Source organism: Brassica napus, chromosome A1 (genome assembly GCF_020379485.1).
Source record: "Brassica napus cultivar Da-Ae chromosome A1, Da-Ae, whole genome shotgun sequence".
NCBI classification, from domain to species: Eukaryota; Viridiplantae; Streptophyta; class Magnoliopsida; order Brassicales; family Brassicaceae; genus Brassica; species Brassica napus.
In genome coordinates, this window is record NC_063434.1 from 29,349,219 (window position 1) to 29,377,080 (window position 27,862).

General features: G+C 35.1%; 6 protein-coding genes and 1 non-coding gene across 8 annotated transcripts; 2 read left to right on the plus strand and 5 right to left on the minus strand.

The window, feature by feature from the left end:
- Window positions 1-52: 52 nt before the first annotated feature.
- Window positions 53-3,667, minus strand: LOC106429248 (putative leucine-rich repeat receptor-like serine/threonine-protein kinase At2g14440). Its single transcript, XM_013869989.3, has 9 exons — window positions 3,277-3,667; window positions 2,612-3,164; window positions 1,505-1,965; window positions 1,292-1,427; window positions 1,144-1,215; window positions 995-1,063; window positions 828-899; window positions 449-520; window positions 53-347 (listed from the first exon to the last, which is right to left on the minus strand). The coding sequence occupies exons 1-9, from the start codon at window positions 3,356-3,358 to the stop codon at window positions 308-310; spliced, it is 1,557 nt and encodes a 518-aa protein (XP_013725443.2). The 5' UTR covers window positions 3,359-3,667; the 3' UTR covers window positions 53-307.
- Window positions 3,668-4,671: 1,004 nt separating this feature from the next.
- LOC106352779 (probable ATP-dependent DNA helicase CHR12) lies at window positions 4,672-9,922 on the minus strand. Its single transcript, XM_013792410.3, has 11 exons — window positions 9,540-9,922; window positions 8,799-8,955; window positions 8,592-8,656; window positions 8,324-8,512; window positions 7,565-8,110; window positions 7,215-7,474; window positions 6,920-7,138; window positions 6,636-6,843; window positions 6,405-6,558; window positions 5,731-6,336; window positions 4,672-5,527 (listed from the first exon to the last, which is right to left on the minus strand). Exons 1-11 carry the CDS (start codon window positions 9,756-9,758, stop codon window positions 4,842-4,844), a joined length of 3,309 nt encoding a protein of 1,102 aa, XP_013647864.1. The 5' UTR covers window positions 9,759-9,922; the 3' UTR covers window positions 4,672-4,841.
- Window positions 9,923-12,142: 2,220 nt separating this feature from the next.
- LOC125589830 (uncharacterized GPI-anchored protein At3g06035-like) lies at window positions 12,143-13,385 on the minus strand. Its single transcript, XM_048762397.1, has 2 exons — window positions 13,189-13,385; window positions 12,143-12,756 (listed from the first exon to the last, which is right to left on the minus strand). Exons 1-2 carry the CDS (start codon window positions 13,271-13,273, stop codon window positions 12,218-12,220), a joined length of 624 nt encoding a protein of 207 aa, XP_048618354.1. The 5' UTR covers window positions 13,274-13,385; the 3' UTR covers window positions 12,143-12,217.
- A 2,072-nt stretch (window positions 13,386-15,457) lies between these two features.
- LOC106381960 lies at window positions 15,458-16,340 on the minus strand. 2 transcript variants are annotated; one of them, XM_013821901.3, is made up of 2 exons: window positions 16,063-16,340; window positions 15,458-15,983 (listed from the first exon to the last, which is right to left on the minus strand). In XM_013821901.3, exons 1-2 carry the CDS (start codon window positions 16,186-16,188, stop codon window positions 15,699-15,701), a joined length of 411 nt encoding a protein of 136 aa, XP_013677355.1. In that variant the 5' UTR covers window positions 16,189-16,340; the 3' UTR covers window positions 15,458-15,698. The 2 variants fall into 2 exon arrangements, with proteins under 2 accessions (XP_013677355.1, XP_013677360.1); XM_013821906.3 differs by having other exon boundaries at window positions 15,458-15,923; window positions 16,063-16,330.
- Window positions 16,341-19,422: 3,082 nt separating this feature from the next.
- TRNAG-GCC lies at window positions 19,423-19,493 on the minus strand. The gene has a single exon. It is a non-coding gene; the product is annotated as a tRNA-Gly (tRNA).
- A 3,256-nt stretch (window positions 19,494-22,749) lies between these two features.
- Window positions 22,750-24,457, plus strand: LOC125589901 (transcription factor MUTE-like). Its single transcript, XM_048762575.1, has 3 exons — window positions 22,750-23,045; window positions 23,480-23,899; window positions 24,156-24,457. Exons 1-3 carry the CDS (start codon window positions 22,950-22,952, stop codon window positions 24,243-24,245), a joined length of 606 nt encoding a protein of 201 aa, XP_048618532.1. The 5' UTR covers window positions 22,750-22,949; the 3' UTR covers window positions 24,246-24,457.
- Window positions 24,458-25,070: 613 nt separating this feature from the next.
- On the plus strand, window positions 25,071-27,826 carry LOC106352758 (BTB/POZ and MATH domain-containing protein 2-like). Its single transcript, XM_013792392.3, has 4 exons — window positions 25,071-25,783; window positions 25,857-26,205; window positions 27,048-27,324; window positions 27,419-27,826. The coding sequence occupies exons 1-4, from the start codon at window positions 25,422-25,424 to the stop codon at window positions 27,598-27,600; spliced, it is 1,170 nt and encodes a 389-aa protein (XP_013647846.1). The 5' UTR covers window positions 25,071-25,421; the 3' UTR covers window positions 27,601-27,826.
- The last annotated feature ends 36 nt before the right edge of the window (window positions 27,827-27,862 follow it).

Consider the following 27,862-nt stretch of genomic DNA (forward strand, 5'->3'; position numbering starts at 1 on the left):
TAGATATTTTATCCCCCAAAAAAATCTCTAAAAGTCTGATTCCAGGTGAGAATTGAGAATCATCACACTGACCTCAATAGAGGAAACACACATAAACTCTGTTTATCACAAATACTCATAATACAATTTTTTGTATTCATTACACAACATATGCAATCAGTAATCCCTTGTCCCCCAAAGTAAGTGTTAAAAGAATGAAGCATTAAAAGAGATATGTTAAAAGTAGGATTGTACACGTGAGGCTTCTAATTTACAAAACTATAACACAAACTCAAATCACTGTCGTCTTCTTCTTAAAAGGGCTGAATCAACGTGGTGGTTGAGTCAAAAAGGGATTACCAGAAACCCTGGAGTAATAAAGCATCAGAGAGTAGTTGTATTAGCTAACTCAAATGTCAGATTTGTATGGGGAAAAGTGAAAACCACTCTTGGAGTTTTGATAGCTTACCTTAGCTCAAGCCCTGGCTTCTGAAGAAGTTTGCTAGGAACCTTGCCAGTTAGATTATTGTTTTGCAAGAACCTAATGATCCACAAAACATAAATACCAAGTCAGAAACTCATCCCCATGGCAAGAAAATCGTTGACAATGCAATGATGTATAAGAAACATAGTTGAAGTAAAGCTATGGACATTGGCATATAGTGCATTTTTTACTATGGCCTTTGAATCTTTAAAAGTAAAGCTAAAAGACAAAAAGGGCGGATGCCAAAGTAAGATTCAAAGGTGTTATGTCTTTTACATCTACAAGGTAAGAATCGTAAGCAGACAATATGCACATCTAGAGTAATCACAGGACCATATATAGTAATGTTAGAACTGAAACTTACAGCTCTCTCAAGCGTGGCACTCCATTGAAAAATGAAGGAAAAGTTCCACCGAAACGGTTGTCTTCCAAGTGCCTACAGGGTAAAGTAATGAGATTAGCTAATGAGACTATGTTCCATTGCCACCATTGTGCAACACAAGTAGTTAAAAATAGGACTGATCTGCTTACACTGATTCCAGAAACTTGAGTGAACCTAAGTCAGGTATACTTCCCGAGAGAGAATTGTTTCCCAGCCAACTGTCAAAACACATGAACATCAAGTAATGTTGTTGACGATAATGCATAGGATTAACTGTTCACTGGTCTAGGTTCCTTACATGGAGGACAGTGCTGTTAATTTGGCAACTTGAGGTGCTAGAGAACCTGAAAGTCCCATACTAGTTAAGTTCCTGGTAACAACAATGGATTAGAAAATTTTCAAACTAATGCATAACAAAAAAAGACACAGACGACATCCCAACTCACAAAGCTACTATGCGAATTCGCGGGCCATCAGAGCATGTAACACCAGTCCACGAGTAGTTTTTAGGCATACATGGATCTCCATTCCAATCAACCGGTACGTTCTTGAAACTTCTTTTAATAGCATTCAGAGCAGTCGCTGCATTAAAAAAAAAAACACAAAGTCAGCATGTTAATTATCAGCAGCTAATGGCTTCTCAAACTAAACAGTCATACCATCTCGAACAAGAGTTCTCCCTCCAAGAGATATCAGCTCAAACATTTCACCACCATTGACAAGAGGAGCAAGAGTTGAGCCGCTTGTAGGAGTTAGAGTCAACGTTGTGAGACCTTCAAGCGGCCACCTGCTTGCGAATATAACCGAACCAGCTGGAGAGACAGAGAGCTCTTTATAATACGCTATACCGTTCACAGAGACATCAAAGACTCTGGATCCATCTCCCAACGAATCAGAGTCATGGGCAAAGTATAGTGCGATGTAATAAAAAGAGTTTTTCAAGGGCATTGGTGGCCATGTGAACTCCAGAGGCTGAACCTGGTTAGCTCTTAGATCAGTGTTGAATATCCTCGAAGGTGGGAGGTTCCAGAAACCAGAAACTTCTAGTTTTCGATTGTTTGGTACTGTCGAGTTTAGAGAGTATGGCTCCCAAAACCTATCAAACTCATCATCTGGAAACCTGAAAGCAACATATGTATTTGAATACTTATAGATTAAAAAAAGAAAAATGCTGAAAGAATAATATAATACTACTGAAACATGGAAGAATCGAAATCTTAAGATCAAAACAGTCCAATCACAATAGTGAGTCAAGTGGTAAAATAAGTTTGGATTGAAAATTGAACTATATAACAACACTGCATGGATGAGCAAACAAAACGGTGAGTTATATCAATAGCAATCTTAGTGTGGCCGGTCTTGAGATTTGGGACAATTTATTAAGGAGTTTGTCAAAAAAAAAGACAATTTATTAAAGAATTTGGAACTATACTTATGTAAATTCTATTAAAATTTAGAGTTCATAGATTGATGTTTTACTCAGTGTTCTAAAAATCGGTGTAGGCAGTAAATCGAACTTAAACAGAGCAATTTTCTATACCGGTTTTACTCGGTGTTCTAAAAATCGGTCTACATGCTCGTCTAATCAGTAATCTCATATAAAGCGCCTAACTGCCATGTAGCTATTTCTTGAACATTTGTTTCACTTGCCTATGTTTAGGATCGGCTCTGTTCAAAACCATTGCCTTCATATCAAAAACATTCAACCTTTCATACTATAACAAAGCACCAATCTCTAACCACTGTACCATTCTCTAGGAACTCACCTGATGATTGGTCCACTGTACCCAAAAGCATGCCTAGCAACAAGACTCATCCCAAACTCTTTGAACTTAGTAGAATTATAAACAGTACCATCAAGCCTAACAACCTCCAAGGCCGAGATAAACGGATCCGAACTCGTATACGTATTCGAAGCAATGCATACGCTTATGGACTTCCCCTGCGCTAAGAAAACACCTTCGTAATAAGAAGCTAAACCGTCTGCATAATCAGCAGTGGTATTAACAACTCCCCAAAACGTCCCGTCGACGATCTGATCGAAAACCGGCGGAGGAGTTCCCTTTCCGTTGACTCCTCCGTAGAAATAAGTTGTTCTGATCATGTACTTCCATCCACGGGAGACGCTGATGACGTAGCAGAACTTGCGACGAGTGACGGAAGGGGTAAGAGGGAAGGATCTGAGGGTTGATAAGATTTGGTCTAGGACTTGTCCGGAGACGTTCTTGGATGTTCCTGTGGAGATGAGATCCGTGTCGGATTGCCATTTACGATCGTTTATTACAGAGGAGGCTGAGGCGCCGCAGTCGATCAGAATAGCTGAATTAAAAAAAAATCAGAAATACATTTTTTTTAAAAATTAACCTGGAGGTATCCCGAACCTATGGAAAGAAATACAAAATTGAATGAGAGAGAGAGATGGAGGGCGTACCAGAGAGAGGAGAGGGCTGAGAGAGAGTGGAAGAGAGGAGGGATAAGACGGTGAGGAGGAGAATGAGGCGGAGGTAGGGCATGGCGGCGGTTGGAAGAAGGAGGGGGGGGGGGGTTGACCTGACCCTCCAGCTCCAGAGATGAGGAATGAGGAAAAAGCAGAGAGGAACAGAACAGAAGAGAACAGAACAGGTCAGAGAGGTTGAAGATGACGACGTGATCTCTTTATTTGTATTCCAAGTTAGGTATTTTTTTTGGTTCTTTCATTTCTGTTTTTTCTTCTAGAAAATAAATAAAATGTTTTATTATTCTGTTATTTCTGTTAGGGAAGGTCTATGTAAGAATTAAACCGGCGGTCACTCAGGCCTAGCTTTTCTTTCAATTTTCTTAATATCTTCAAACAAAGACATTATTGTATTTGTGATTTGTTCCATGATATAGTTAGTTATGTGTAACTAGATATATCAGTTTAATATTTTTATTATATAATGGTTGTTTCTTACATATATATGTTCCATGCGGTTTGTGAAGGTCAATTAAATCACTCAAAACTTTTTTCCGGTTTACCTGCCTCTGGAATTTGTTTAGTATATTTATGTTTTAATATAAGCATTTTCAGACAAAAAGATCTGCACATATATTTTATTTACTAACTTATGTTCTTATTCAGAAGTGTAAAATTCATGTTATCAAAGAAAAGTCTAAAATTCATTAACATGTTTAAGTGAACCAAAAATATACTTGTCTCAAACTTTAAATACTTATAAGCACTTTGTAATACTTTACGTTACCTCAGTATTTTTTTTTCTTTGCTTACTTCAGTGCAAATTTGCATTTGAAGCTTCGGATGCAAAGCGTGTTCGTGCCCCGCAATAATTTAATTTCATGTGCTCAAAAAAATAAAATAGAACAATGGTATCTAACTATCTATTTGCATTTTGTCTAAAGGTCATGCACGTCTACTTTGTGGCCGACCACACCGGTCCAAATGTCCCTAAAGTATAATTGATTTAGTAAAATATTATTAAAATTAATAATACCCGTTGAATGCAATTTTGAGATTTTGGTCAGAGGAATTTAATTAGATATAAAGTGTTGGTAAGTAAACTATTTATTTTAAGTGGATTTCACATTTCCTAGCTATGTAGTCTCTCAAATTCCTTAGATTTTTATAATAAATTAAACTATTAAAGACAATAAGCTTTAGTCCTTAGTAAAATATCTCCTAATTGCGCCTACACCGTTTTAGAACATTAGTATTAACAGAGATTTTGGATCAAAAATAAATTGGTCTCTTAGTTCTTCTGAAGAGAAAAAATATTACATATGTTTTTTTCTTTTTTGATGAAGGGTTTTTCAATGCTGAATCTAGAATCGTTCTATATAAGAAAATAACTAAACTTAACCCGAGACCATCTAAAAATAAATGCATTACATGTTAGAATGGCATAAAGTTCAAGTTGCATTGGCAAGAAGAAAATACTTCTCTAAAAGACTTCTAAAACACACAAACATACAGGTAGAAGAAGAGACCAAACTCAACTCAGATCTCACCTCAAATCTTTCTCAGTTTCTTCTACTTCCATTGGAACTTTGAGCTCTAGAATCAGACGAAGAACACGTAAAAGAGTACCTCGACCTTTTCTTCTTATGAGAACTCCACTTGAATATTGGCTTTTCATCATTCTCTTCTTCACCATCTTCTTCTTCTTCTTCTTCAGACTTCTCTACTCTCTGTTTCCCACTCATCTCCTGTCCTCCTCTTCCTTCCTCCTCTTCCTCCTCGCTCGTCTCATCACTCACCACTTGGATAGGTTCTACCACTCTTTTACTCGTTGATGTTTTTGCCTTGCTTGCCTTCTCCGCTCTCCTCTGTTTAAGAGAGTATGCTGACACGTCTTCACCGCTCTCCACAGCTTTCATCCACTGCACCTCGCTCAATGAGTCGCTATAAACGATCTCTTTACGCTTTCGCTTGCCTGTGACACTCCCAAAATGGTACTTTGCGTTGTTAGACTTGTCATCTTGGCTCTGTGTGGTGTATGCCCACTCAGGGACTTCCTGCTCTTGCATCAGACGTGTTCTGTAACTCTCCTTCATTCTCCTCTCCTCGTCCATTCTCTCAAACATCCAAAACTCGTCCTCACTACGAGCCGCGAGCCGGTTTATTTCCCTCTCACTGGGGACATCGTTCCCTAGTGAGCTTGTTCCTTTGCGCATGAGCTCTTCAAGCATCTCTCTTCTGTCTTGTGCTGTTATTAATAATCACAAAAGCACACATTAAGAGACTACCATACTGATTCTAAAAATCGTTCTAGTCGCCTAAGCACTAATCCTCTATAAGAGGCCTAACCACATATTTGTTTTATTTTTTATTTTTGAAAGAATGTTAAATAAAAAAAAACAAATATGTGATGTATATATATTACACATATTTGTTTTAAAGAGACTTTACCTGTGGAAGTTGTGTTGAAAAGACCAGCTTGTATGACTTTAGCATCAATCCCCATCTTCTGCTTTGCACGCTCCAATATCACTTCTTCAACGGAGCCAACGCTAACCAAAACAAACACTCTCACTTCCTTCTTCTGCCCTATCCTATGAGCTCTATCCTCAGCCTGTTGGTCCATCTGTGGGTTCCAATCACTGTCAAAGATAATAACAGTGTCTGCAGTCTGCAAGTTCAGACCGAGACCTCCAGCGCGCGTGCTCAGAAGAAACATGAAGTAAGGAGAGTCCGGCTCGTTGAACTGCTTCAGCAAAAGCCCTCTTTGATCCGTCTTTGTGGTACCGTCAAGTCTTAGGTACTTGAAATCGTTAAGCGTCAGATAAATCTCGAGGATGTCAATGAGACGAGTCATCTGAGAGAAGAGCAGGATTCTATGCCCGGCCTTGCGCAGCTTCGGAAGGAGACGGTCGAGGAGCTCGAACTTCCCTGAAGCTCTCACAATCTCAGGCTTCTTCCACATGTTGTACTCTCCTCCAACGAATAGGTACGGATGGTTACAACACTTTCTCAGTTGCATCGTTAGATTTTGCAGACTCTTTGACTTCCCGGATCCTGCACGTTTGCATTGGATCAGCTTTACTTAGAGATAGAGAGATTATAAGTGAGTTAAAGCTACAAACCTGTTTGAAGGCCAACTCTGCCCATGTCCGTAACTTGTTTGTAATACACTTTCTGCCATGCTGACATGTCACACTTCAGTATCACCTGTGTCTTTCCAGGAAGGAACTTCTCTACTTCGTCCTTTTTCCTTCTCAGTATAAACGGTCTTATAACCTGAAAGCGACAGTGAATCACATTGAACAATTTTGTATGAAAATTTTAAGGGAAAAATAGAGTGTAGAAGAACCAACATGATGCAGACGGTGGATAACCAACAGCTCCTCTTCATCAGTAAGACTAACGTTAGCACGATCAGCAAACGGAGCATTAAACCATTCCTCAAAGTTCTGAACCGAGTTAAAGATGTGAGGAAGGAGAAAATTGAGTAGTGACCATAGTTCTTGAAGGCTGTTCTGTATGGGTGTTCCCGTTAACAGGAGTCTGCGTTTTATCCGATAGCTGCAAAATCCATTATAAACATTAACAGTCAAGCTAACATCATTCACTTGAGAGAAACTAAATATAGTGATGTTACCCTGTTAGTAGAGTCTTTGCAAGAGCAGATTCATGGTTCTTCAGACGATGTCCTTCATCAACAATCATGTAGTGCCAATCAATTTTCTTCAAAAATGCTTTATCTCTCATGATGAGATCATAGTGGGTTATCAACACGTTGAACTTCCCTTCTCCTGCAATTTTCTCCCTGATTGCCTTTCTTTCCTCCAAACGTCCATCATAAAGATAAGCTGCAATGCTGTCAAAAAAAAACAAACAAAATGGATTATATTTCAGACTCATACCAATGGGAGTAAAACTGTTTTGTCACATACCTTGGTACCCATAAAGCAAACTCGTTTACCCAGTTTGGTAGCACAGCTTTTGGAGCCACTATCAGATAAGGACCAGGCACACCTTTATTCTCCAGAAGATAAGCAATCAACGAGATTGTTTGGATGGTTTTCCCCAAACCCATCTCATCAGCTAAAATCCCATTAAGGTTGTTGTTGAATAGAGAAACCATCCACTGGAGTCCTTCTATTTGGTAAGATCTTAGTTCCCCACCTTTTAGAAGTGAAGGCTGCTCCGTCACCTGTTAAAAAGTACACATTGTCTACTTAATAATCACTTCGTCTCTGAGATGGCAGCAAGTTAAACAACTAAGCATAGAGATTAAAGTTACCTTCTCTTGAATTGAATGGATAGCAGAGTTATACTGCCTCTGGCCTTCAAGTAAATCATTGGAATCATCATTATTATCAGATTCAGTGACGTCAATATCCTGATCAGGAAGCAAATCCTGTAACGGTTCGCCTTTCGGAGCATCGAGTTCAGATAAATCAGATTCCGAGTCTTTCAGTGGATCAATGCCGTCTGGTAGTTTAGCATCTTTCTGCCGCTGAACAGCAGCTCCCAAATTAGTAAGGAGTTTGTTAGTCTCTTCTAGAAGAGTGGTGAGCCTTTCGTTTTTGCTCTCCTTTACTAGTTTCATGTATGCTTCTTGGTCATCGGATTTAAGGGCCATTAGCCTCAGCTTTTCAGCGCGGGTTGCACGTTGTCTTTGTCTCCCATGCCATGCCTGCACACCATCGTTTCTTTGCCTGCGGCGTTTTTGAGTCGCCTGGATTTGCAACTGGAACTCACGAACTGCATTGAGCACTTCTGCGAAGAACTTCCTCTTGGCGGTTTCAATCAGATTCTTCTCCTCTTCTTCCAAACGTGACACCCTCTGAACAAAGAATTTGAACACATCAGCGATGCATAGCAAGAAGTTTGAAAACTATAATAAACAATTTATCATGTCATATGCACTAGAAAGTTTCAATTCTATATACTCCATCTCTAAAGACAAAGCAGAAAATATAATTTAAGATATCACTTTTGCCACCTAATTTGCTAGACTTATGAGACGCTAAAATAAAGTTGTAAGAAAGTAAATGACCTCGGCATCACGTTTCTTTCTGAACTGATCATCAGCTTCCGTAGCAAAAGGATCTCCAATACCATACCAAAGACGAGGCAACCGCATCATACCCCAGTCAAACAATTGGCTACTGACATCAGCACAGTTCATACGTAGCCAGAACTCCGAGCTCACCTCTGTTCGAACCTTGCTTTGCAACTCTCGTAGCTGCGACTCACACCAATGCAAAATGTCAATACAAAACATATCACAAACTCAAATAATCACTGAGAACATCTGATGATACCTTTAGCCCATAAAGCTCGAGTAAGCACTTCCCTTGCAAGTCTTCACCTCTGGTGGAAGGTAATTCTGATATAAAACACAAGACAACAACATCAGCAAGTGCATTCCTCTTGAACAAAGAATAGTTCAAAATTGTTCTAAAGTAAGAAAGATTACAACTTGTAAGTGGTTTAAAGTAAATTAGGAGAATGGGATTATGGAATGTAACCTTCAAGCTCGGATAAGCGGCGCTGAATAAGAGTCTTGTTCCGATTATCCTGCAATTCTGTCAATCGAGAGCCTGATTCAATGTTCGTTCTCTGCTTCAAAAGTGCATCCTCAAACTCTCCCATCAAATCACCTCCATAAGGAGTAAAATCATTCCCCTGCACAACAAATACCATTAAACCTACAACCTTTACAACTCAATGAACAAACAAAGCCACTGAAAACATGTTGTATCCTATAAACTCAAGAAGATAGAAAGCACAGAGCCAACAAACTCAAAACGTAATGCGAGAGAGAGAGAGAGAATTGAATGGCTTACAGAGGGAGAAATACCACTAAAGCATGAACCTTTACAACTCAATTAAACAAACAAAGCCACTGAAAACATGCAATTAGCCAACAAACTCCAAAACTAAATGCTTCATTAACAATTGAATGGCTTACAGGCAGAGAAAGACCACTAAAGCTACAACCTTTACAACTTAATAAGCAAACAAAGCCACTAAAAACATGCAAAAGGCATAGAAGAGCCAACAAACTCCAAAACCTAATGCTTTATTAACAATTGAATAAGCTTAGAGGCAGAGAAACACCATAAAGCAAGAACCTTTACCATCTAATGAACAAACAAAGCCATTGAAAACATGCAATTTGTGAAGAAACTCAACGAAGAGAGAAAGCACAGAAGAGAGCCAACAAACTCCAAACCTAAAATCTTCGAGAAGCAATTGAATAGGCTTACCGGCGGCGGAGGCACGACGGAGGGAGGGAGAGAAGACGAAGAAGAGGAGGAGGAGCCATGGTAGATAGAAGAGACGGCGGCGAAGAGGTGAGGAGGCAAAGGAAGGTCGCGAGAGATGTAATTGAGAGCACAGATCAGAGACTTGGTCGTCTCAACAGGCTCTTCCCGAGATTCGACGACGACGACGCTGCTGCTCTCTCCTAGCTGCTGAGCCACCATGGCGGGAACTCTCGTATGTTGATGTGTGTATCCCTCCCTCCTTCGATTTCTCAAAAATTGATTTGATTTCTTTTTTTTTTTTGTATTATCTTTTTTTTTTTCTTTTTGTCTTCTCAATCGCTCTCCTTTGCCCACACACCACACGAGAGAAAGAGAGACCGAGACAAAGATGAGACCGGAGAGATAGATTTGGAATCTGGCTCACGCCTTCTTATATATTTACATTACTACCCCCCCCCCCCCACCCACTTATTCTTAATGGGCTATAGTTAAGGCCCATTTATTAGTTTTATCTATTGGGCTTCTATAATTTATTCAATTTTGCAACTAGAGATATTTGTTTGCTAATGTATTATTGACTCTTGATGTCTTATAGAATTGTATGTGTGTTAGGATACTTTCATGATATAAATTGGATGATTTAAAAAAATCCTTGTTCTAGTAAATAGGAAACAGATCCAACATAAATGGATTTAACCTCTCAAGGTGATCATGAAGTTGTATAGAGTGAAAAAAAAATGATGTTTTAAAAGTAGTTTCTTGGTTATAGACTTTAATTTTTTCATATATAGATTCTCTAACTTCGACCACAAACCAGTTTTAGTATCAACAAGATCTTCTTATATTAGAGGACTTAGTTGAGCTTACACAAGTATATATGGTGGACAAGTTAGTTAAAAACTGAAGAGATTCCCTTCCAATCAAAATTCTAGAGAGAGAGGGATAACATCTAACTTTACAATGAGTATACATACAAACTGAGTATTTGAGTAGTTATTAATTGTTCATCAAAACTAGCATGCATTATGAATGATGCGTTCATGAAATCAAAAGACGCATTGAGAAAATAAAATGTAACATATAGTAATATAATATAGAATTAATAATACACATAAGTCAAATAATAATAAAGTTTAGATGTATAGTTCGTCAAATAAAACTATTTTCCATGCACAATTCATGGTGGAAGGCATGAATTCTATTAGTAAAATTTGGGATTTTTAACCGGTTGAGCAATGCCACAAGACTCATTCAAACCAATAAGTATAAATTGATAGTTACCAAGATATCAAATTCAATGTTTCAACTCGTCTATGTAATTGTCTATTTCTTGGCTAGAGAGAAGATCTACATTGAAAGGGTGTTAAAGTCAAGTCTATGAGAACATAAAGTCTTGTGAGTGTGTTTGTTTTTGTAATGGACTAGATCAATCTATATTGAAAAAATTGTACATGGTTTTTATATTGTCAATGTTGGAGAAGAGGTAAAATAAAATTTCTTATCTATTTTGTTATTATACTGTCTTCGCATTTTTCTTTCTCTATTTATAAAACCTATTTTAAACTTGTTTCTCTTGTTTTTTTTCAGCTACATAATGCTCTCGAGCTCCAGAGCTCCCTTATGTTATCAAGAATCATTCTCCTTGAGGAAAGCCTCAACAAACTATCCTTTGATACCTTGATTCAGTTAGAGGACCTGAAAACATTCTTCACAGAAAGGGTTAAGAAGTTGCACAAAGACCTGTGTTCTAGATCCAAAGGGAGCAAGGATGAAAATTAGTCTATGAGAATCTGATCCCGAAGTCTTAGTCTAAAGTAGTCTGTATCTTAATAATTACCTAAAAGTCTTTTCCAAATCCTAGGGATCGTATCTAATGAGTCGGATAGTTAATGTATCTGGAACGTATGACTATTTTTTTTAAGGACTAACCAAATTTGTGTCTATTGTTTCTGTCTTTTGTGATCATGAATGTTGGATTTTATTTATTTAGAAAGGATGACTCTTCTTCTTTCTTTTTTTTGAAAAAAAATCCAATGTGAATATATGGTCCCATTAAAATGGAACCGGCCCAATTCGGGATCAGTGATATTTTATCGATTGTGTCATATTTTAAACCAGTCCCGAATGATATTTATTAATTATAGTTTTTATTAATTTATCGAATATTCATTTATAGAATTTCTACAGTATATGGTTTGAAACAACTATTGGGTCTATTACATATTTCCATGCATGCATCAATTCTGGTTAATCTGGTTTCGAGTTTTTAGAAAGAAATATAATTTTGCCGGGTCGATTTATATGCTCATCAGTCCATCAGTTAGGGCCTTAAGCCTACATTAAATATTGGACTGCATAAAGTTCCCACGTGACAAAGAGCCAGATGGGGTGTCGGTCGTTTGAATAATCTTGTCTATGTCAAGTTCTCAACCAAACTCACCGACAGAAAAATATATCTTATTATTATCACACATGCAATATGCTTAGTTTAACTTGTTTTGTCAGATGATTTAGTATAATTTGAATACCTGACATATCCCATATCAGTTTATTCTAAGTTAGGAGAAGATATATTTGTTTTAATTGAAATAAAAATAGTAAAATATCATAAGCAGAAATTATTCATAGTCTAAAGAAGAGTTGAGACTAAAACAAACTCAAAACATGTGATAGATATCTTAACAGAGGAAGAAACAAAAGGACATGATGAGAACTAGCAAATAATTAACTAGTCCAGTACTAAAGGCGAAGCCACTAGAATCATCATCATCATCATGATCATCTTTTGTATCTGTATCCGTAGAATAGCTTCCTCCTGGTGTGTTGGTAGTAAGAACCACAACGATCCAATCATTTTCTTTACCAATACCCATTCCTGTAAACTTGGAATCGTTCAAACTCATAGAGTATTGCGACTTGGTGAAGTTTGTGAGGACAAGGCTCGACTCTAAACGAGGAACACATGCGGGCATAATCGAACCGTCTCTTGTGTCCGACACGTTTAAGTGGCATTTAGTTAGAATCTTAGGGTATTCTGCGAACTGTGGTTCGGTTCCAGGTACTGTGGCTGAGCCAGTGTTGTTGGTACATGGTCTGTTCTTGAACTGCTCGGCGAGTTCGTCGGCTAGACACTCTGCGTTTTCGTTCTTGTTTAAGATTGTGAGATTCTGTGATGTTCTGTAGCTGTTGATGCCTGTGAAAAGAACGTCCTCTTCATCTGCAAGTCAAAAACTCTATTTAATATCTATATAATTTTTAGGAGCATATAAATAATCTTCGATGAAAGTAATTTGTAGATTAGTATACTTGAGAAATCATTAGTTGTTTAGAACTAGTGAAGAACTTCTAAATGAAGTGAAAGAATCGACCTACGAGATTTCAGACCAGATCTAAAATAAAACACAGCGAATCTATGAACAGTACTGTCTATGAAGAGAGGGAATCTTCAAGAACATATAATTTTTTTTTGTTGAACGGCTAAAGTATGATTGCTTTTGTTTCTATGTTTTCTTCTAAATTTTGTTTTGCTGTGGAACCAAATATAGAAGTTTTATTTTTGTTAATTACATTTAAAACTTTAATGTTCATTTCTCGAAAAGAAGAAAGTGTTTACTTGAAAAAGAAGATCATGGAAGACAGAGAGAGTTACCAGTGTCGCCAAGCACAGGGCGGTTGAGGAAGAGAAGGATGATGGAGAGAAGGAGAAGAAATGGAAGCTTGTTGTTAATCGCCATTGAATCTGATTCTAGAGAACTCTTTGATGAGACTTTGTTTTATTTTTTCTTGGCGATGAATGGCTTTTTATTTGTATAAAAGAGTGAGAAGATGGTTACTTAGATTTTACTCTTGATAGTTATTTTTTATTGCTTTTCTTGTATGCTCGATTTTAACGTTGCACCGACCATTCTAGTCCCTTCTAACTAACTTATTGGCTGCGGCTCCTATACGCAGTTCTTATTGACTAATAAGTTCTTGAAAACTCAATGATTTAATTGATTTACTTACAAAATATCAACCGTAATTGCCAAAATGTAATCGAACATACCCTGAAAGATCATAACCTAGCACGTTCGTAAGTTATCACCGTCCCAAAATCAAAACAATGAGACCCATAAATCACATACCAGATACATTACTTTTAATAATTGTAAAGTAGTTCAAGTTTATAGCTTAATAAAATATCTTATATATGATTTTACCAATTTCAAATGTAGTAGTACAATATTTTATTAGGTAAATCAAGATGACAATACATTTTGGTTAGTATATTATATCGCACTATATAAAAAGAGATAAATACGTAACTATATTTATTTGTGAAATTAAACCGGTTCCACAAGTCAGGGTAATACCTGATTACTTGACTACGTGTGTTTTGTAGGAAACATGTTTTCAGTATACTTTCACATATTGATGGTTAGTCTTATTTGACATTTAATTTAAATAAATTACAGCTAGTTGACAGAAAACATACAGCTGCTACATACAAATGTCTACGTTGTGGTTTTTTTCCATTTATATCAAAGATTTTGCATAGAGATTAAATATACTACACTGGTAAAATGGAAAGAGAGAGTGATGGGCATGTGGGTGTGAGTTTTGATTTTTATTCTTTAGATTTGACTTTTGTCTTTTCAAACACTGTTGCCAAATGCCAACATAACTGTAACTCTGTAACTTTGAGGTCACAAAGAGATTGATTGGTTGTGGACCTGACATGAAAGATTTTCCAATCTCACATGAGACTCAACTCATCCTGATTCCAGATGAATTCATCTACTGATAACTGAAGACATGTTTCATGGGGTGTATTTTACACTTGATTTCAAATAATTAGAAAACTGGTATGGTAACAGCGAGTGAATAAAAGTCTGTAAAGAGTTGCATAAACTGCACCAAATCCATTTGGATTGATGGTTCTTCCTTCATCCCCTATATATTATTAAAAGATAAACATTACAACTTTTGAACCATGGTACATATCATCACGAGAATCAATTTCAAAATTTTTAGAAAAATAAGTTGGTCCATCTGAACATATAATATACTTTTCATTAACCTAATCATATAATTAGTTATTAATATATAAATATTTTTTATTATTTCCTTAAATAGAACATACAGAATTATCTAATATGATCAATATATATATGATAATTAATGATTTTAAATAATAAAGATTTGATAATAATTTATACATCCTCTACCATTTTTGTTTTATATTAATATTATTAAAATAAATTAAAAAATCAAATTAACCAAATAATAAAACTTTAGATTTTTCTATATATATGTTATATTTTGAATTTTTAAAACAAATATAAATTAATAAACTTTTAAAAAATCTCACTTTGAAAATTTGTTATCTATGGTTGAATTTTTGTTTATAACAAGATACAAATGTTCATAAATTTATATGAGTAAGATGTCTTATTTAATAAATATTAGATTAAATATATATATATATATTAGTATCGTTTAAATTAAATTATATATTATATAAAATGCATAAATAATTAAATTTCAAATTTTTACTGAACATATACTAAGAATTTAATAGTTTAGTTTCAAAAATTTCATTGAATTTGTAAAAATGATTATTAAATTAATAAAAATATTAAAAGTTCCATATTGAAAATTTTGTTATCAATGTTTCAATTTTTTGTTATAAAAATATAAATGATTATAAAACTATGTGAATAGGAAATTTTTATTTAATACATATTTATATTTTAAAAATATACTATACATCGATGTTCATAGCATTTTAAATTTAATTATAAACAATATAAAAAAATCATTATTTCAATGTATTTACCATAAAATGATTGTAAATAACAAAGATTACTTTGATTTATATGGCCACGCCAATTTAGTTATATATATGTAATAGTCACTGACTTCTCACTAATTTAATATAAGTGAAAAAACACAAATAAATAATAATACATAAGATCGTATGTATATACAACATTCATCCCGCGCAATGCGCGGATCTTAATCTAGTTCTTATTAATTGCTGATTTTACAAACATCAAATCTATAAATATGAATAATTAATTATATATAATATGAGTTAATGACACAAAATCCATGTCTTGAGTCTTGATTGAGGCTTAAGTAAAGAGATATGCTGCATCTCTGAAGGTTCTTCTTGGATTAGTTTGAAGCTGCATGATGAAGGGTGATGCGTTCCTGGTTGTTGTTGAGAGTTGTGGAGTTGTTGTTGTCATAAACATAATGAGGAAGCTGTTGCTTGGAGACAAGGGAACCGAAACTCCCTTGCTTCGTCTGATGAGGATGATTATTTTGTTTCTTTCTTGGCTGAGAACATCTTGGGATGAACACTCCTGTCCCTTTTCTCTCTCTAATTAGGTTGTAATTCTGCACATGGTACATCATATATGGTGTTGCTAATGTTTGGTAGTTTTCGCTGAACAAACTCTGTATTTGATTTCAAATATATATATAAACATCCACATATATTCACTAGAGAGAGAGAGAGGGATTAAATTGGACAAACCTGGAAAGAAACAGAAGAGGAAAGTGAGATAGGGTTATTTTCATCTTCATCTGTGATTAAGAGATCGATCTGTTTGCGTATGTCTGCATAGAATACATCATCATCAAGCTCAAGGTCCATAGCCATATTTCTATCTTTCAAGTAGACTATCAATTAGCCTTTTTGCTGTCTGTTAAAAGAAGTGTTGAGAAAAAATGGTTCAAGTGGAGTTGTGTGGGGGAATATTCAAAGGGTGGTATAAATATTAAATAGTCAAGAGCTTGGGGTTTGGGGGTAGAAAACTAGAAGTGCATGTGGGAGAGTGGGGCAAAGTTAAGATATAATAAATATATAATGCAATCTAACCTGGCAAAAGTAAGTCCCCACACACAAATGGGTCCCAAGGAAGGTGTGTACAATGATGCTACTACTTGAAAATCCTAATGATATAAAATCAAAAGCCATATCTATCTCAACTTATATTTCTTCGTTACACATAATAAAATTAGTATATCTCATCCGAAAAACTCATCCCTCTCACTCAAGTATACAAACCGATATTCATTTTCTTGTATGGCTCAGAGATCATAGTTCCAATAATCTCCACACTTTAGAATGGAACACCTAACTACTTATCCAACGTCTTTTCCACGCATTTTAATTTTATATTTGCTCTCGAGCACACCGTCTAAAACCTTGAGATTTCTTATTGTTTAATTTTTTTCGTACCAGAAAAAAAAATTATAGCAGAAAAAATCTTGAGGTTGCATGGTTTGCTCATACTATTTCGAGTTTTATAGCAATATGTATTTTTGCAGCCATTTGCATTTACATCCATTAAAAACGAGAGCGGGTGGCCTATGCATATATACCAAACTATATGGAACCGTGTGGTCATATTTGATATGTTTTAACTATTAATTTACATTCAACATGTTAGAAGAATAAAGTTGGAACCTAATTATAGCTTTTGAAGGAAATACGTTGATTGTTTGTTGTTAGCCTCGTGAAGAAAACATGTCCAAACCACTATTCAACGAATATGCTCAACCTAAACATATCGGCCAGCTCATATAAAATATAATTTTAATACGATTTTTTAAAATTATATTATTTAAAATGTTATTAAGTTTAGATATGAAAACATATAAAATAAAGAAATTTAGAAATACATGTAAATTTATTTTTGTTCTTAACAATTTGGTTTTTTCTTTGAAAAAAATTAATTTTTTAAAAAAATTGGACCTCTAATATCATGGTCCGGAGGCAGTCGCAGTGCTCGCCCTCGTGGTCGCCGGCACTGACTCGAAGACAACATATTTACATAACGTATTAGCATATATTATAATGAGGCTTTGAAGAGTTGGTCAATTCGTTCAATATATTATAACAGAATATGTCTCCATGATTTGATTTGGTTGGACTACGGGTATTTGATTCTAACTGAAAATATTGTACGTACATATCTTGAACTTTTCTGGTATGAAAAAAATTAATCCTCAAAGCACATCATCCTCAAATGACTACATAAATAACGAGATAAAAGCTGTAAAAGTAAAGTATCCGAGAGGAGAATCACTGAGAGAATTTACAATCACAGATTCTCTAACGAGCTTCTTGCTAAGGTTCATGTCATGTCACAATCACCAACTTGTTTTTTTTTATTTAGCCTCACCGACTTGCCATTTCTAAATTATATAATGACTTGATTAACTGAGAGGACCTTCAATAGTAGTATTAGGAAGAATTCTTAACATTTAACAAAAAATGAAATTAAGAGAGAGAATAAACAAAAATTCTTAGTTATGAATTTTTAAAAAACTATGGAATACTAAAAATACACATGTCATTCAAATAGATGATTAACTACTTAAAAAAAAAACATAAATAAATAATTTTTTTGTTTTATATTGGAAGTGCTTTTAAAAGCACAATGATAGTTTTCTTACCATGAAATTTTAAAGTTATATATTGGTGTATATATAAGGGTATGTTAAAATCTTGAAAATCCAACTAATAATATGTTAAATTAGATATTATTAGTTGAGTTTCCAAGAATTTTAGTATACTCTTATATAAATACACTAATATATAACTTTAGAATTTCATGGTAAGAAACTACCATTGAGATCTTTTTTTTTTGTTCTACCACCTACCATTGAGGTCTAAGGACGTGTTTGTAGTTATTATTGTGACATCAAATTATACGGAAAAAAATACCCGTAAAACGACTTCGATGCATTTAATGGAATTATAACAATGACACAACAAACAAGTACTCGTCAAGTAGGGTAAGGAAGTTGAGCCAGTGGAAGATTGTGCGGTTGAAGTGGTATACATGTCTCATGTCTGGGTGGAATGATCATTATCGGTATAAGTTGTATGAATGTACTAGATATTTTCCAGCACTATAAGAACGAACATAATAATTTTATTTAATTATATAAATGTAAAATATAAGTGTCACAAGACGAATGAAAAACTAATTAATTCCTCCTTGTTTTACAAAAAAAAATTATTTGGCTGTAATAGTATTTTTGTTGAAAAATCACATCTTAAAATTGAAATTAGTGAGGATGTTCAGTCCCAATAAACCAGACCAAATAAATCGATCCAAAGTCCAAATAAACTATTTAAGCTGGTTCAAACGATTATATATACTCTACTAATTTATTTGATATCTGATCTGAAACCACAGCTAAATACGAACTGAACCAAATTTTAAGTTCTTTCGAAAATCAAAATATATCATATTAAAAACCCAAATTCTAATAACGTGATCCATAGGAATTAGTAAATGGTACCAGTTGTTCGAAATAAAAGCTGAAATTAGTAACTTTAGGAATATGATATATAATACTACAATATATGTTCGTAAAAGTTTCTTGATCTAGCTTTTAAATACAAACACATATGCACGTAAAAGAAATACCTTTTACAGCAAGTGGAAGTGACCAGCCAGAGTACAGGCCTACACGTGCACTCGTTAGTCGTAACCTCGAACCTCAGAAGATTTGTCAGACACAGATCAACATGATCCAGACATCATCCGTGTTCTTCTTGTAATTAGTTTCACAACCTTTCATGTTTTGGGCCTAAACCAAAAGAAAAACACATATTTATAGAATTGAATAAATTGTCCTGATGATCTGTATACTATTTGCCGCCTTTACACATAAAAGTAAAAGGCCCTAATCGAATTGAAAATAAATATATACTTGGGTATGACGTAACTAACCATAACAAGACGATTTTTAATTCATAGAATAGGCAGCTCAAAAAAAAAGTTACTGGTTAAAATAAAACGGAAACTCCATTGCCAATAAATGAAAATGTTTAACGGCCGGCGCAAGACCAAGAAAGCTTATCAAAAGGGAAAATTGCACCAGCCGGAAATCGAACCCGGGTCTGTACCGTGGCAGGGTACTATTCTACCACTAGACCACTGGTGCTCATTGACCCTTCCCGAAATGTCACGTATTTGATTTGCAAACCAACTCGTATTATTACAATTATACAAATTATGTTTATCTTTGTTATTACTTATTACATGCATATGATGAGGACTCAGCTTATAGGAAGATAGTGTCATGAACTCTCAAGAGATTGCGAAGAAGTCTCGTGATGACAAGAAAACTCATTAGTTTCGTGTTGTGAAGGATTTTTCTTGTGAACAATTAAGTGATGGTGAGCTATTTGCCATGTCCATTTGCTAAACTGAAATAAATGAAAACGCGGAATTTAGATTTCTTTTGTTACTACAATGAATATTTTGGAGGAGGATGAATGCACTTTAACCAATCTCAAACCAGATGCATAACTATGTTTTGTTGATTAAAAATAATGTTTATAGCATAGACAATATCTTTGATTTGGAATTAATGGAACAAAAATAAATGGAATACAGCAAAAAGTGGAATGGAATACATTCTATTGATTCATGAACTTTGTTATGAAATGCTTTTCTTTATATTTTATCAAAATATTTTTAGAATTGGTGGAATGACTATTCCATTCCATTCATATCAAATGGTAAAAAAGTTTTAGGAATCAATGGAATCCACCATTTCACATCATTCCATTCCAAAATATTGTAATCCAGTTGCACCCATGTTTTTCTAATAAAAACATTGAAAAATTCAGAATTTTATAAGATGTGTACCTTGATTTGCTGGTTCTAATTTCTCAAATAGAATTCATATTTCATACAACCAATTCTCTATATTTATTCGCACAAGATATGAGTTGTTTATTTGATTATATGCATTAATGAATGCACATCATATCTTGATCGAGCGTGAGTTTTCTTATTGTAGATTGATTTTTTTATTTTTTATTTTCGTATTGCCGATCAGTATTATATAACGTGATAGACCATGGACAAATTGAATAGCGAAGCGTTTTAATTAAATGGGGCATGCACCTTTGCATGTCTTATGCAAATTGTAGCATAGCATTGGCGGTAGCAAACATATGTCACGAACATTTCTTTCCGGCTTCCTCATTTCTTGGACTACTGAAAAAACTCGAACAACTTAATAATTTTGCGACGAAGTTCCTGTCATGCATTGGAGGAATATGTTAACTTTACAAAACAGAGCCGAAAATTTAAGAATGTCTCCTCTTTTATATACTAAAGCGCAAGTCGCCTGCGAATCAGAACTAAACACGTGGCAAAGTTGTGAAAAAAAAATCAGCTAAATGAAATAATGGAAAATTTTGAGCAGTTACACAAATGTGAAAAGCAAAAGTAAAAATAAAAACTTTAACCAACAAAAGAAAATCTTACGATTTAAACTGAAAAAAAAATCCCTAAATTCTCTCAGATCACTACCTCCACGTTGAAAGGAAAAGCATGGCATCTATATAACTGTTTTATTTTCTGTATAATTCTAGACAACTAATTTGCTTCTTTTTTTTGTTTCTTTTTTCTCTCTTTTTTTATTCATAGTTTCCGTGTACTTCATCACTTTCACTTTTTGCAGAGGGATTTTAAATGGAGCAACATAATAGAAAATCATAGCATTGTCAAACAACAATTGAGGTAATAATAAGTATATAAGACTGTTATATAAGGTATTTTTAAGGTAGATAATAATACTTTTCCTTTCTTTGACAAAAACCAGAAAGATTGAGTATTTACAAATTTGTTTTTTTTTCCAAGGCTTATTCCTAGGAAGACAAGAAGACAGTGGACGTGAGAATTTTGATATTATTCTTTCAGTTAACTATGGTAAACTTTCAATGTTTTGAGTTTTTTCAGTGAGAATTTTTGGTTTATTATATTTATTACAAGTCAAAAGAAAGGCTATGCCATCTCTTACTACTGAGAAATGTGAAGACGACATTGGTAATCATAACTGTAAGTTGTTACAATTTACTGTATACATTGGTTCGACTGTGGTTTTAAAAATTATGATTATCTGTCTTCTTTGTTATGTTGACTTTGTCATTTTTACATGTTAGTTTCGTTAATCAATTTGCATCATACATTTTCAATTTTTCATGTTATATAGTGGTAGGATACGTGTGAATTAAAAAATAACATTCTGTTTTTATTGAATTTGAAGATAAGATAATAACACTTAAAAGGCAAATAATTGTTTAAGCGGATAAAGAATTGGACTAACTAAAGGAAGATAAAAATGTTGAAAATATATGTATATATGTAATTATTATTTTTGACCATATATGTAAATGTAATTATTATTTTTATGCTAAAATATTTTTATTTTTCTACTATACTTTATTTTGCAATATATATAAAAAGGAATTAACCATCCGCGCAATAGCGCGGGCAAATACTAGTAAGGAAATAATTTAAGAATTTCTAGTTTTGGGAGGAATCATAATGAGCCGTCCATGTTAGATGAGACTCGTGAAAGAAACTTGAACAACTTAATTAGGTTGCTACGAGGGTTATATTTTCTATAAAAAAAATATTCTTGTAGATAGAGCTAGAAACTGATCCAGAAAACAATAACGTGAGGTTCCGATCGATAGGTGATTAAACATAACCGGGGTAATACAACGGGAAAACAAAATTGTGGGATTAAATGATAGAATGATTAAGCAATAAAAAGATGTAGTTAACTATTAAAAGGTAAACAATAGTTAAATTATTTAGCAAAAAAAAAATTAGCAAAAAAAAATAGTTAAATTATACATTTTATTTTATTTATTCATCTTACAAAACCATTTGATGGATCTAAAATTTGATTCGATAAAATATGAATTCCGTATAAGATACCAAACATTTGTCTATAGAGCATTCAAATAACAAATCAAATCAAAATTTTGGTAATCGTGATGAATCACTCCGTATACAAACTTTAGATCACACATTAGTGCTTCTAATTAGTATTGCTTGGAAGATATATACTTACTTACATTCATCCATAAAAACATCTATATATATTAACACAAATTATACTTATATTTTAATCCAATAGCTCATTTAGTATGGAAATGCAGTAATTTAGAGCTAAAAAGAGGCACAAGGGTAGAAACTATAAGTAAGAGAAGGTGGAGGAAAGGCATGCACTCTAAATGAAATTACAATATAAATCATAAAAGGCATCACGCAGTGGATGTAAATGTATCCAACTTCACAAACGTGACGTATCTTTATGTATATGCATACATTTTCTCTACTTTGTACTTATACATACTGATCAAGAGAATAGTAAGAGAGAGAAAGTTAATAAGAGAAAAGAATGTCACGAGACAGCGACATGGTGCATTTATGAACCCTTGAAAAAAATAAACCCTAACTTTCTCTCGTTGTTTGCGGCTGTATAAATACCACGTTGTTTTGAAGAATGTGTCGAAAAAGGTGAAAAGTGATCATCTTCTTCTTTATAGATAAGAACCGAAGAAGAGATATAATTGAATATTAGTCAAAGATCATGTCTCACATCGCTGTTGAGAGGAATCGAAGAAGGCAAATGAACGAGCATCTTAAATCCCTTCGTTCTTTGACTCCTTGCTTATATATTAAAAGGGTAACTTTCATGTTATATCTTTTTCCTTCATACTCAATTTAATTGAATTTTTATCCTAGAGGTTGTTGATTGTTTTTCTTGGTTCAATGATCAGAGATATTTCTCGAATATATAGTTTCTTAAAAAGTCTATATTTTCGGATAATTGAATCTTCTCGAATACTATTTTTTCAAGACCCAAATAATTTTTGTTTGTGTGGAAACAAAAGGTTGCATAGTAATCTTTCTAACCATGGATGATCTAAAGATACTAATTTTGAGAATTTGGGAAAACATGTTGTGTCATCCTGTACATATTCTGTTTGTGTTTGCTCTTTTGTATATATGTGTTATGATAGACAATGTTTTTATAATTGTTTGTTAAAACAAATTAATTCTACTTGACATGCACCAATATATTCATAAGTATAGTCTTGTTTTCGTCGGTATTATTAGGGAGATCAAGCTTCGATAATCGGAGGAGTGATAGAGTTCATCAAAGAGATGCAGCAATTAGTGCAAGTTCTCGAGTCCAAGAAACGCCGAAAGACACTAAACCGGCCTTCTTTTCTGTATGATCACCAAACACTCGAGCCATCTATATTAGCAGCAGCCACCACCAGAGTGCCCTTTAGTCAAATCGAGAATGTGATGACCACAAGCACTTTCAAGGAAGTAGGATCATGTTGCAACTCCCCTCATGCTAACGTCGAAGCCAAGATCTCAGGCTCTAACGTTGTATTGAGAGTTGTCTCTAGGCGAATTGAGGGCCAGCTTGTGAGGATCATATCCGTCTTGGAGAAGCTATCTTTTCCGGTTCTTCATCTCAATATTAGTAGCATGGAGGAGACTGTTTTGTACTTCTTCGTTGTTAAGGTACATATCTAATATGTCACCTCAACCACTAAAACTAATAATAAAAAATCACTAAATATCATCAGAAATTAGATTGAACTTAGGGTATAAACCTATGGTGAGTAGCGTCTTATCATATATACTGATGGATCGCAATTATGCTAACCAAAATCCTATAAGCTTTATAGTTTATATTTGGATAAAAAAACATTAATACGAATGTTTTGGTTCTTTATATTGATCTAGGCTTAAAATAATTAAATTTACATATTTGCAGATAGGACTGGAGTGTCACATAAGCTTAGAGGAGCTAACCTTTGAAGTTCAGAAAAGCTTTGTGCCTGAAGTAATCGTCTCTACCAACTAAAGTCAAAATTATACATGTACTAGCTAGCGCGTATCGTTTACATGAGCATGCTTGACACTTTGCTAGAAATAAGCTCATACAAACTTAATTATTGTTCAACTTGTATCGACCTTATTCATATGTTTTAATTACTCGCTTCGTTGTTGTATCCAAAACTCGATCAAAGTTATAATTTTCCATAATAAAACCATCGCAACTAGTTAATACTTCAACATCATCATCTGCAATTATGCATGTATGTATATACAAATCTATTAAATTGATCATGTTAACCACCATCCATATTTCACCGAAAACTTATCAATAAAATCACTTATCCATCCATATATTTGTCTATTATGAACCTATACCCCCACGAACATATCCACAAGACTTGTTTTCGGTCTTAAAGCTTTGGTCTCTCTTGTTTGTAGAATAACGCTTTTGGAAACGTTAAAGATACAAAGAAGTCTACGATTGCATGCAGATCTCCAATATCGTCTTTACTTAAAAGAGTTAAACCAAAAACTCCTATGGTTCTTATGATCTGTCTGATTCACTAAGAGTCTCTTGCATTCTCATTGTTAAAATACAAGATCTCCAGAGATAAATCCCCAACCATAATCCGTCAAGGAAAAAAAAATGATGGCTACGAAGCTGTAAGGCTGACCATATCTCTCACTCGGCAGCAACCAATGAAACTCTCCATCTCGTCAGAGCATTCCTCAGGAGCTTTCGGTGGCTCTTCAAAGGCCCAAGGCCCAATCATTATAACCCACGAAGATAATTCTAGGCCCAAGCCCAATAGTAGTTATTTTATATAGAACCGTTACTTACCAACCAAATGTAACTGAAAAGAAACCGATGAACAAGTAAAGTGTTCATCTCTCTCTCTCTCTCTCTCTCCCCATCTCTCTCTCTCTTCCTCTCGTTTCAGCCAACGTCGTCGTCACGATCCAACGACGATTCAGCTCCGAACCACCATCGATTCTCGCTTCGACACCTCATTCCTTTTCATTTCCTCGTCCTCTCTCTCAATTCCCCTCCAATTCAAAGCCCTAATCTCCCCCAATTCAACCCCACCTCACCTCCTTTCGAGATTCCACGACCTGGGTCTTGATCCCAACCAATCAAATCTCAGAAGCCCTCAAAATTTCTCAACAAAGTCACCACCTTTCAATCCCTTCTCTGTTTTGAATGGACGCAACCACGGAGTCAACCTCCCACACGGAAACCCTCAACGGCACCCACGAGTTCAAGATCAGCGGCTACTCTCTAATCAAAGGCATGGGCGTGGGCAAATACGTCGCCTCCGAGACCTTCACCCTCGGCGGATACTCCTGGGCCATCTACTTCTACCCCGACGGGAAGAGCCCCGAGGATAACTCTGTGTACGTGTCTCTCTTCATTGCATTAGCGAGCGAAGGAGCTGACGTCAGGGCTTTGTTTGAGCTCACGCTCGTTGATCAGAGCGGGAACGAAAGGCATAAGGTTCATAGCCATTTCGGGAGGACGCTCGAGAGTGGGCCTTATACTCTTAAGTACAGAGGAAGTATGTGGTGAGTTAAAGCACCAACCTTTTGTCTTTTATTACATTGTTTTAGATTTGTGATGTGTTTATGTTTTGTTTAGGGGATACAAGCGGTTTTTCAAGAGGAGTCTTTTGGAGTCATCTGACTATTTGAAGGATAATTGTTTGTTGGTTCGGTGTTGTGTGGGGCTTGTGAAGTCAAGGACAGAGGGACCGAGGAGTTATAATATCCCTGTGCCGGTTTCTGAGTTTGGTCGTCAGTTTGGGAAGGTTTTGGAGAGTGGGAGAGGAGCTGATGTGACTTTCCATGTTGATGGAGAGACGTTTCCTGCTCATAAGCTGGTTCTTGCAGCTCGTTCTCCTGTTTTTAGAGCGCAGATCTTTGGCCCGTTGAAGAGCCGTGATACTGAATGTATTGACATAGAAGACATGGAAGCTCCCATTTTTAAGGTCCTCCCTTTTAACTCTCTACTGGTTTATGTTTGACTGAACCGATTCACATTTTAGGTGTTATAAGGTCATTTTATAGGAAGAGATAGCTTTCTTGGTTCATTGCCTTTTCTCTTGTGAGTGATTGTGGCGTGATAGATGATTTTCTGTTTATGAGTGACAGATTTTGGGGGCTGTAACGATTTTGTGAAAGTTTTAATAAACAAAATTAAAACAAATTTGGTCTATGTAATTTTTTTTTCAAAACTTTTTGGGTTCTATATGCCAATGTTTCACTTGGCCATGCCCAGGTCCGTCCTTGATCCGGTACCTTCTCCTAGGGTCTACTCTTGTTCTCAATGATTTAATCTTATTGCTTCTCTTCTGTTTGCATTGCATGAATCTATGTTTGTTATTTGTTGCTGCAATGCCAACATTTCTCGTCTGCATTAAATACATGGTTATAACTTATGTCAAAAAAGCTTCTTTTGTTTGCTATTACATCCCTTACACATGTTTGACTTCAGAAGCTTCATAGTAAGGCCAAATATGAATCTTTCTATGTTTTGATTGGTCTTTAGTCTATGTGCGAGCTTCAGATCATGAATCCTGTAATTTAAAGGTTGAAGTGTATACTGATACAAACCCTTTTCCATAATTTTATCCAAATCTAAAGAAAAAATGGGAACTGCACTGATTCTATTAATAATTCATTTATTTCAAATATTATTGACTAAACATGTGTAATTAATAAAAATATAAATGTACTTCAATCATTTTTAACCTGTATAGAAAATGTTAAAATCATAATTTCAAATATTATTCAGTGCTGAGACAAAACCCCTCTGTGTTTTGTTGTGTAGATGTTCCTACATTTTATCTACTGGGACGAATTGCCTGATATGCAAGACGTTATGGGGACAGACTTGAAATGGGCAGCGACTCTTGTGGCTCAGCATCTGCTTGCGGCTGCAGATCGTTATGCTCTTGAACGACTTAGAACAATCTGCGAGTCACAACTCTGTGAAGGGATTAGCATCAACACGGTTGCAACCACCTTGGCTCTAGCAGAGCAGCATCATTGTTTCCAGCTGAAAGCTGCTTGCCTCAAATTCATAGCTTCGCCAGAGAATCTAAAAGGTAAGATGAGAGTTCCTTTGTGCTTGCTTGCATCACTTTGATCATTTCATCACTTTGAAATCTGAAACCGCTCTTTGTCTGTAATTTCTTTTAGCTGTGATGGAAACCGATGGGTTTGATTATCTGAAAGAAAGCTGCCCGTGCTTACTAAGTGAGCTTCTGGAGTATGTGGCTAGGCTTAGTGAGCATTCTTTAGCATCTTCAGGGCATGGGAAGGAGTTATATGTCGAGGGTTGTGACGTGAATGGGAGACGAGTGAAGCAACGGTTACACTAAGTAGTAACTAACTCTTGAGGGTGAGAGTACTGATGTTGGAGACATTTGTAAAACAGAATTGTAGAAGAGTCTTGATTTGTGTATTTGTCGTCATTTGTAAAAGGATTAGTGATTGTGATCTGTGTTGTCCAGTAAGTAGAGTGAAAATGTTGTATTTTTTTGTATGGTCCCCAAAGATTCTATGAACAAAACTACTTATCTCAAGAAAAAAAGGTTTCATAGAGTACTTGGCTTGCTTCTATTAAACGAGAAAGGATTCACA

What these genes read in the sequence shown, in the direction of transcription:
- LOC125589901 (XM_048762575.1), top strand. Translation starts at nt 22,950, where the DNA reads ATGTCTCACATCGCTGTTGAGAGGAATCGAAGAAGGCAAATGAACGAG. An exon ending in CTTGCTTATATATTAAAAGG is followed by an intron (nt 23,046 to 23,479) that starts GTAACTTTCATG and finishes CGGTATTATTAG; the next exon opens with GGAGATCAAGCTTCGATAAT. An exon ending in TGTACTTCTTCGTTGTTAAG is followed by an intron (nt 23,900 to 24,155) that starts GTACATATCTAA and finishes ACATATTTGCAG; the next exon opens with ATAGGACTGGAGTGTCACAT.
- LOC125589830 (XM_048762397.1), bottom strand. Translation starts at nt 13,273, where the DNA reads ATGGCGATTAACAACAAGCTTCCATTTCTTCTCCTTCTCTCCATCATC. An exon ending in CCCTGTGCTTGGCGACACTG is followed by an intron (nt 12,757 to 13,188) that starts GTAACTCTCTCT and finishes TTTGACTTGCAG; the next exon opens with ATGAAGAGGACGTTCTTTTC.
- LOC106381960 (XM_013821901.3), bottom strand. Translation starts at nt 16,188, where the DNA reads ATGGCTATGGACCTTGAGCTTGATGATGATGTATTCTATGCAGACATA. An exon ending in CCTCTTCTGTTTCTTTCCAG is followed by an intron (nt 15,984 to 16,062) that starts GTTTGTCCAATT and finishes AATCAAATACAG; the next exon opens with AGTTTGTTCAGCGAAAACTA.
- LOC106429248 (XM_013869989.3), bottom strand. Translation starts at nt 3,358, where the DNA reads ATGCCCTACCTCCGCCTCATTCTCCTCCTCACCGTCTTATCCCTCCTC. An exon ending in GAGAACTCTTGTTCGAGATG is followed by an intron (nt 1,428 to 1,504) that starts GTATGACTGTTT and finishes TTTTTAATGCAG; the next exon opens with CGACTGCTCTGAATGCTATT. An exon ending in TTAACAGCACTGTCCTCCAT is followed by an intron (nt 1,064 to 1,143) that starts GTAAGGAACCTA and finishes GTGTTTTGACAG; the next exon opens with TTGGCTGGGAAACAATTCTC.
- LOC106352758 (XM_013792392.3), top strand. Translation starts at nt 25,422, where the DNA reads ATGGACGCAACCACGGAGTCAACCTCCCACACGGAAACCCTCAACGGC. An exon ending in AAGTACAGAGGAAGTATGTG is followed by an intron (nt 25,784 to 25,856) that starts GTGAGTTAAAGC and finishes TGTTTTGTTTAG; the next exon opens with GGGATACAAGCGGTTTTTCA. An exon ending in TGGAAGCTCCCATTTTTAAG is followed by an intron (nt 26,206 to 27,047) that starts GTCCTCCCTTTT and finishes TTTGTTGTGTAG; the next exon opens with ATGTTCCTACATTTTATCTA.
- LOC106352779 (XM_013792410.3), bottom strand. Translation starts at nt 9,758, where the DNA reads ATGGTGGCTCAGCAGCTAGGAGAGAGCAGCAGCGTCGTCGTCGTCGAA. An exon ending in CCGTCGTGCCTCCGCCGCCG is followed by an intron (nt 8,956 to 9,539) that starts GTAAGCCTATTC and finishes TTTGTTGTGCAG; the next exon opens with GGGAATGATTTTACTCCTTA. An exon ending in TCCATTCAATTCAAGAGAAG is followed by an intron (nt 7,475 to 7,564) that starts GTAACTTTAATC and finishes ACTTTTTAACAG; the next exon opens with GTGACGGAGCAGCCTTCACT.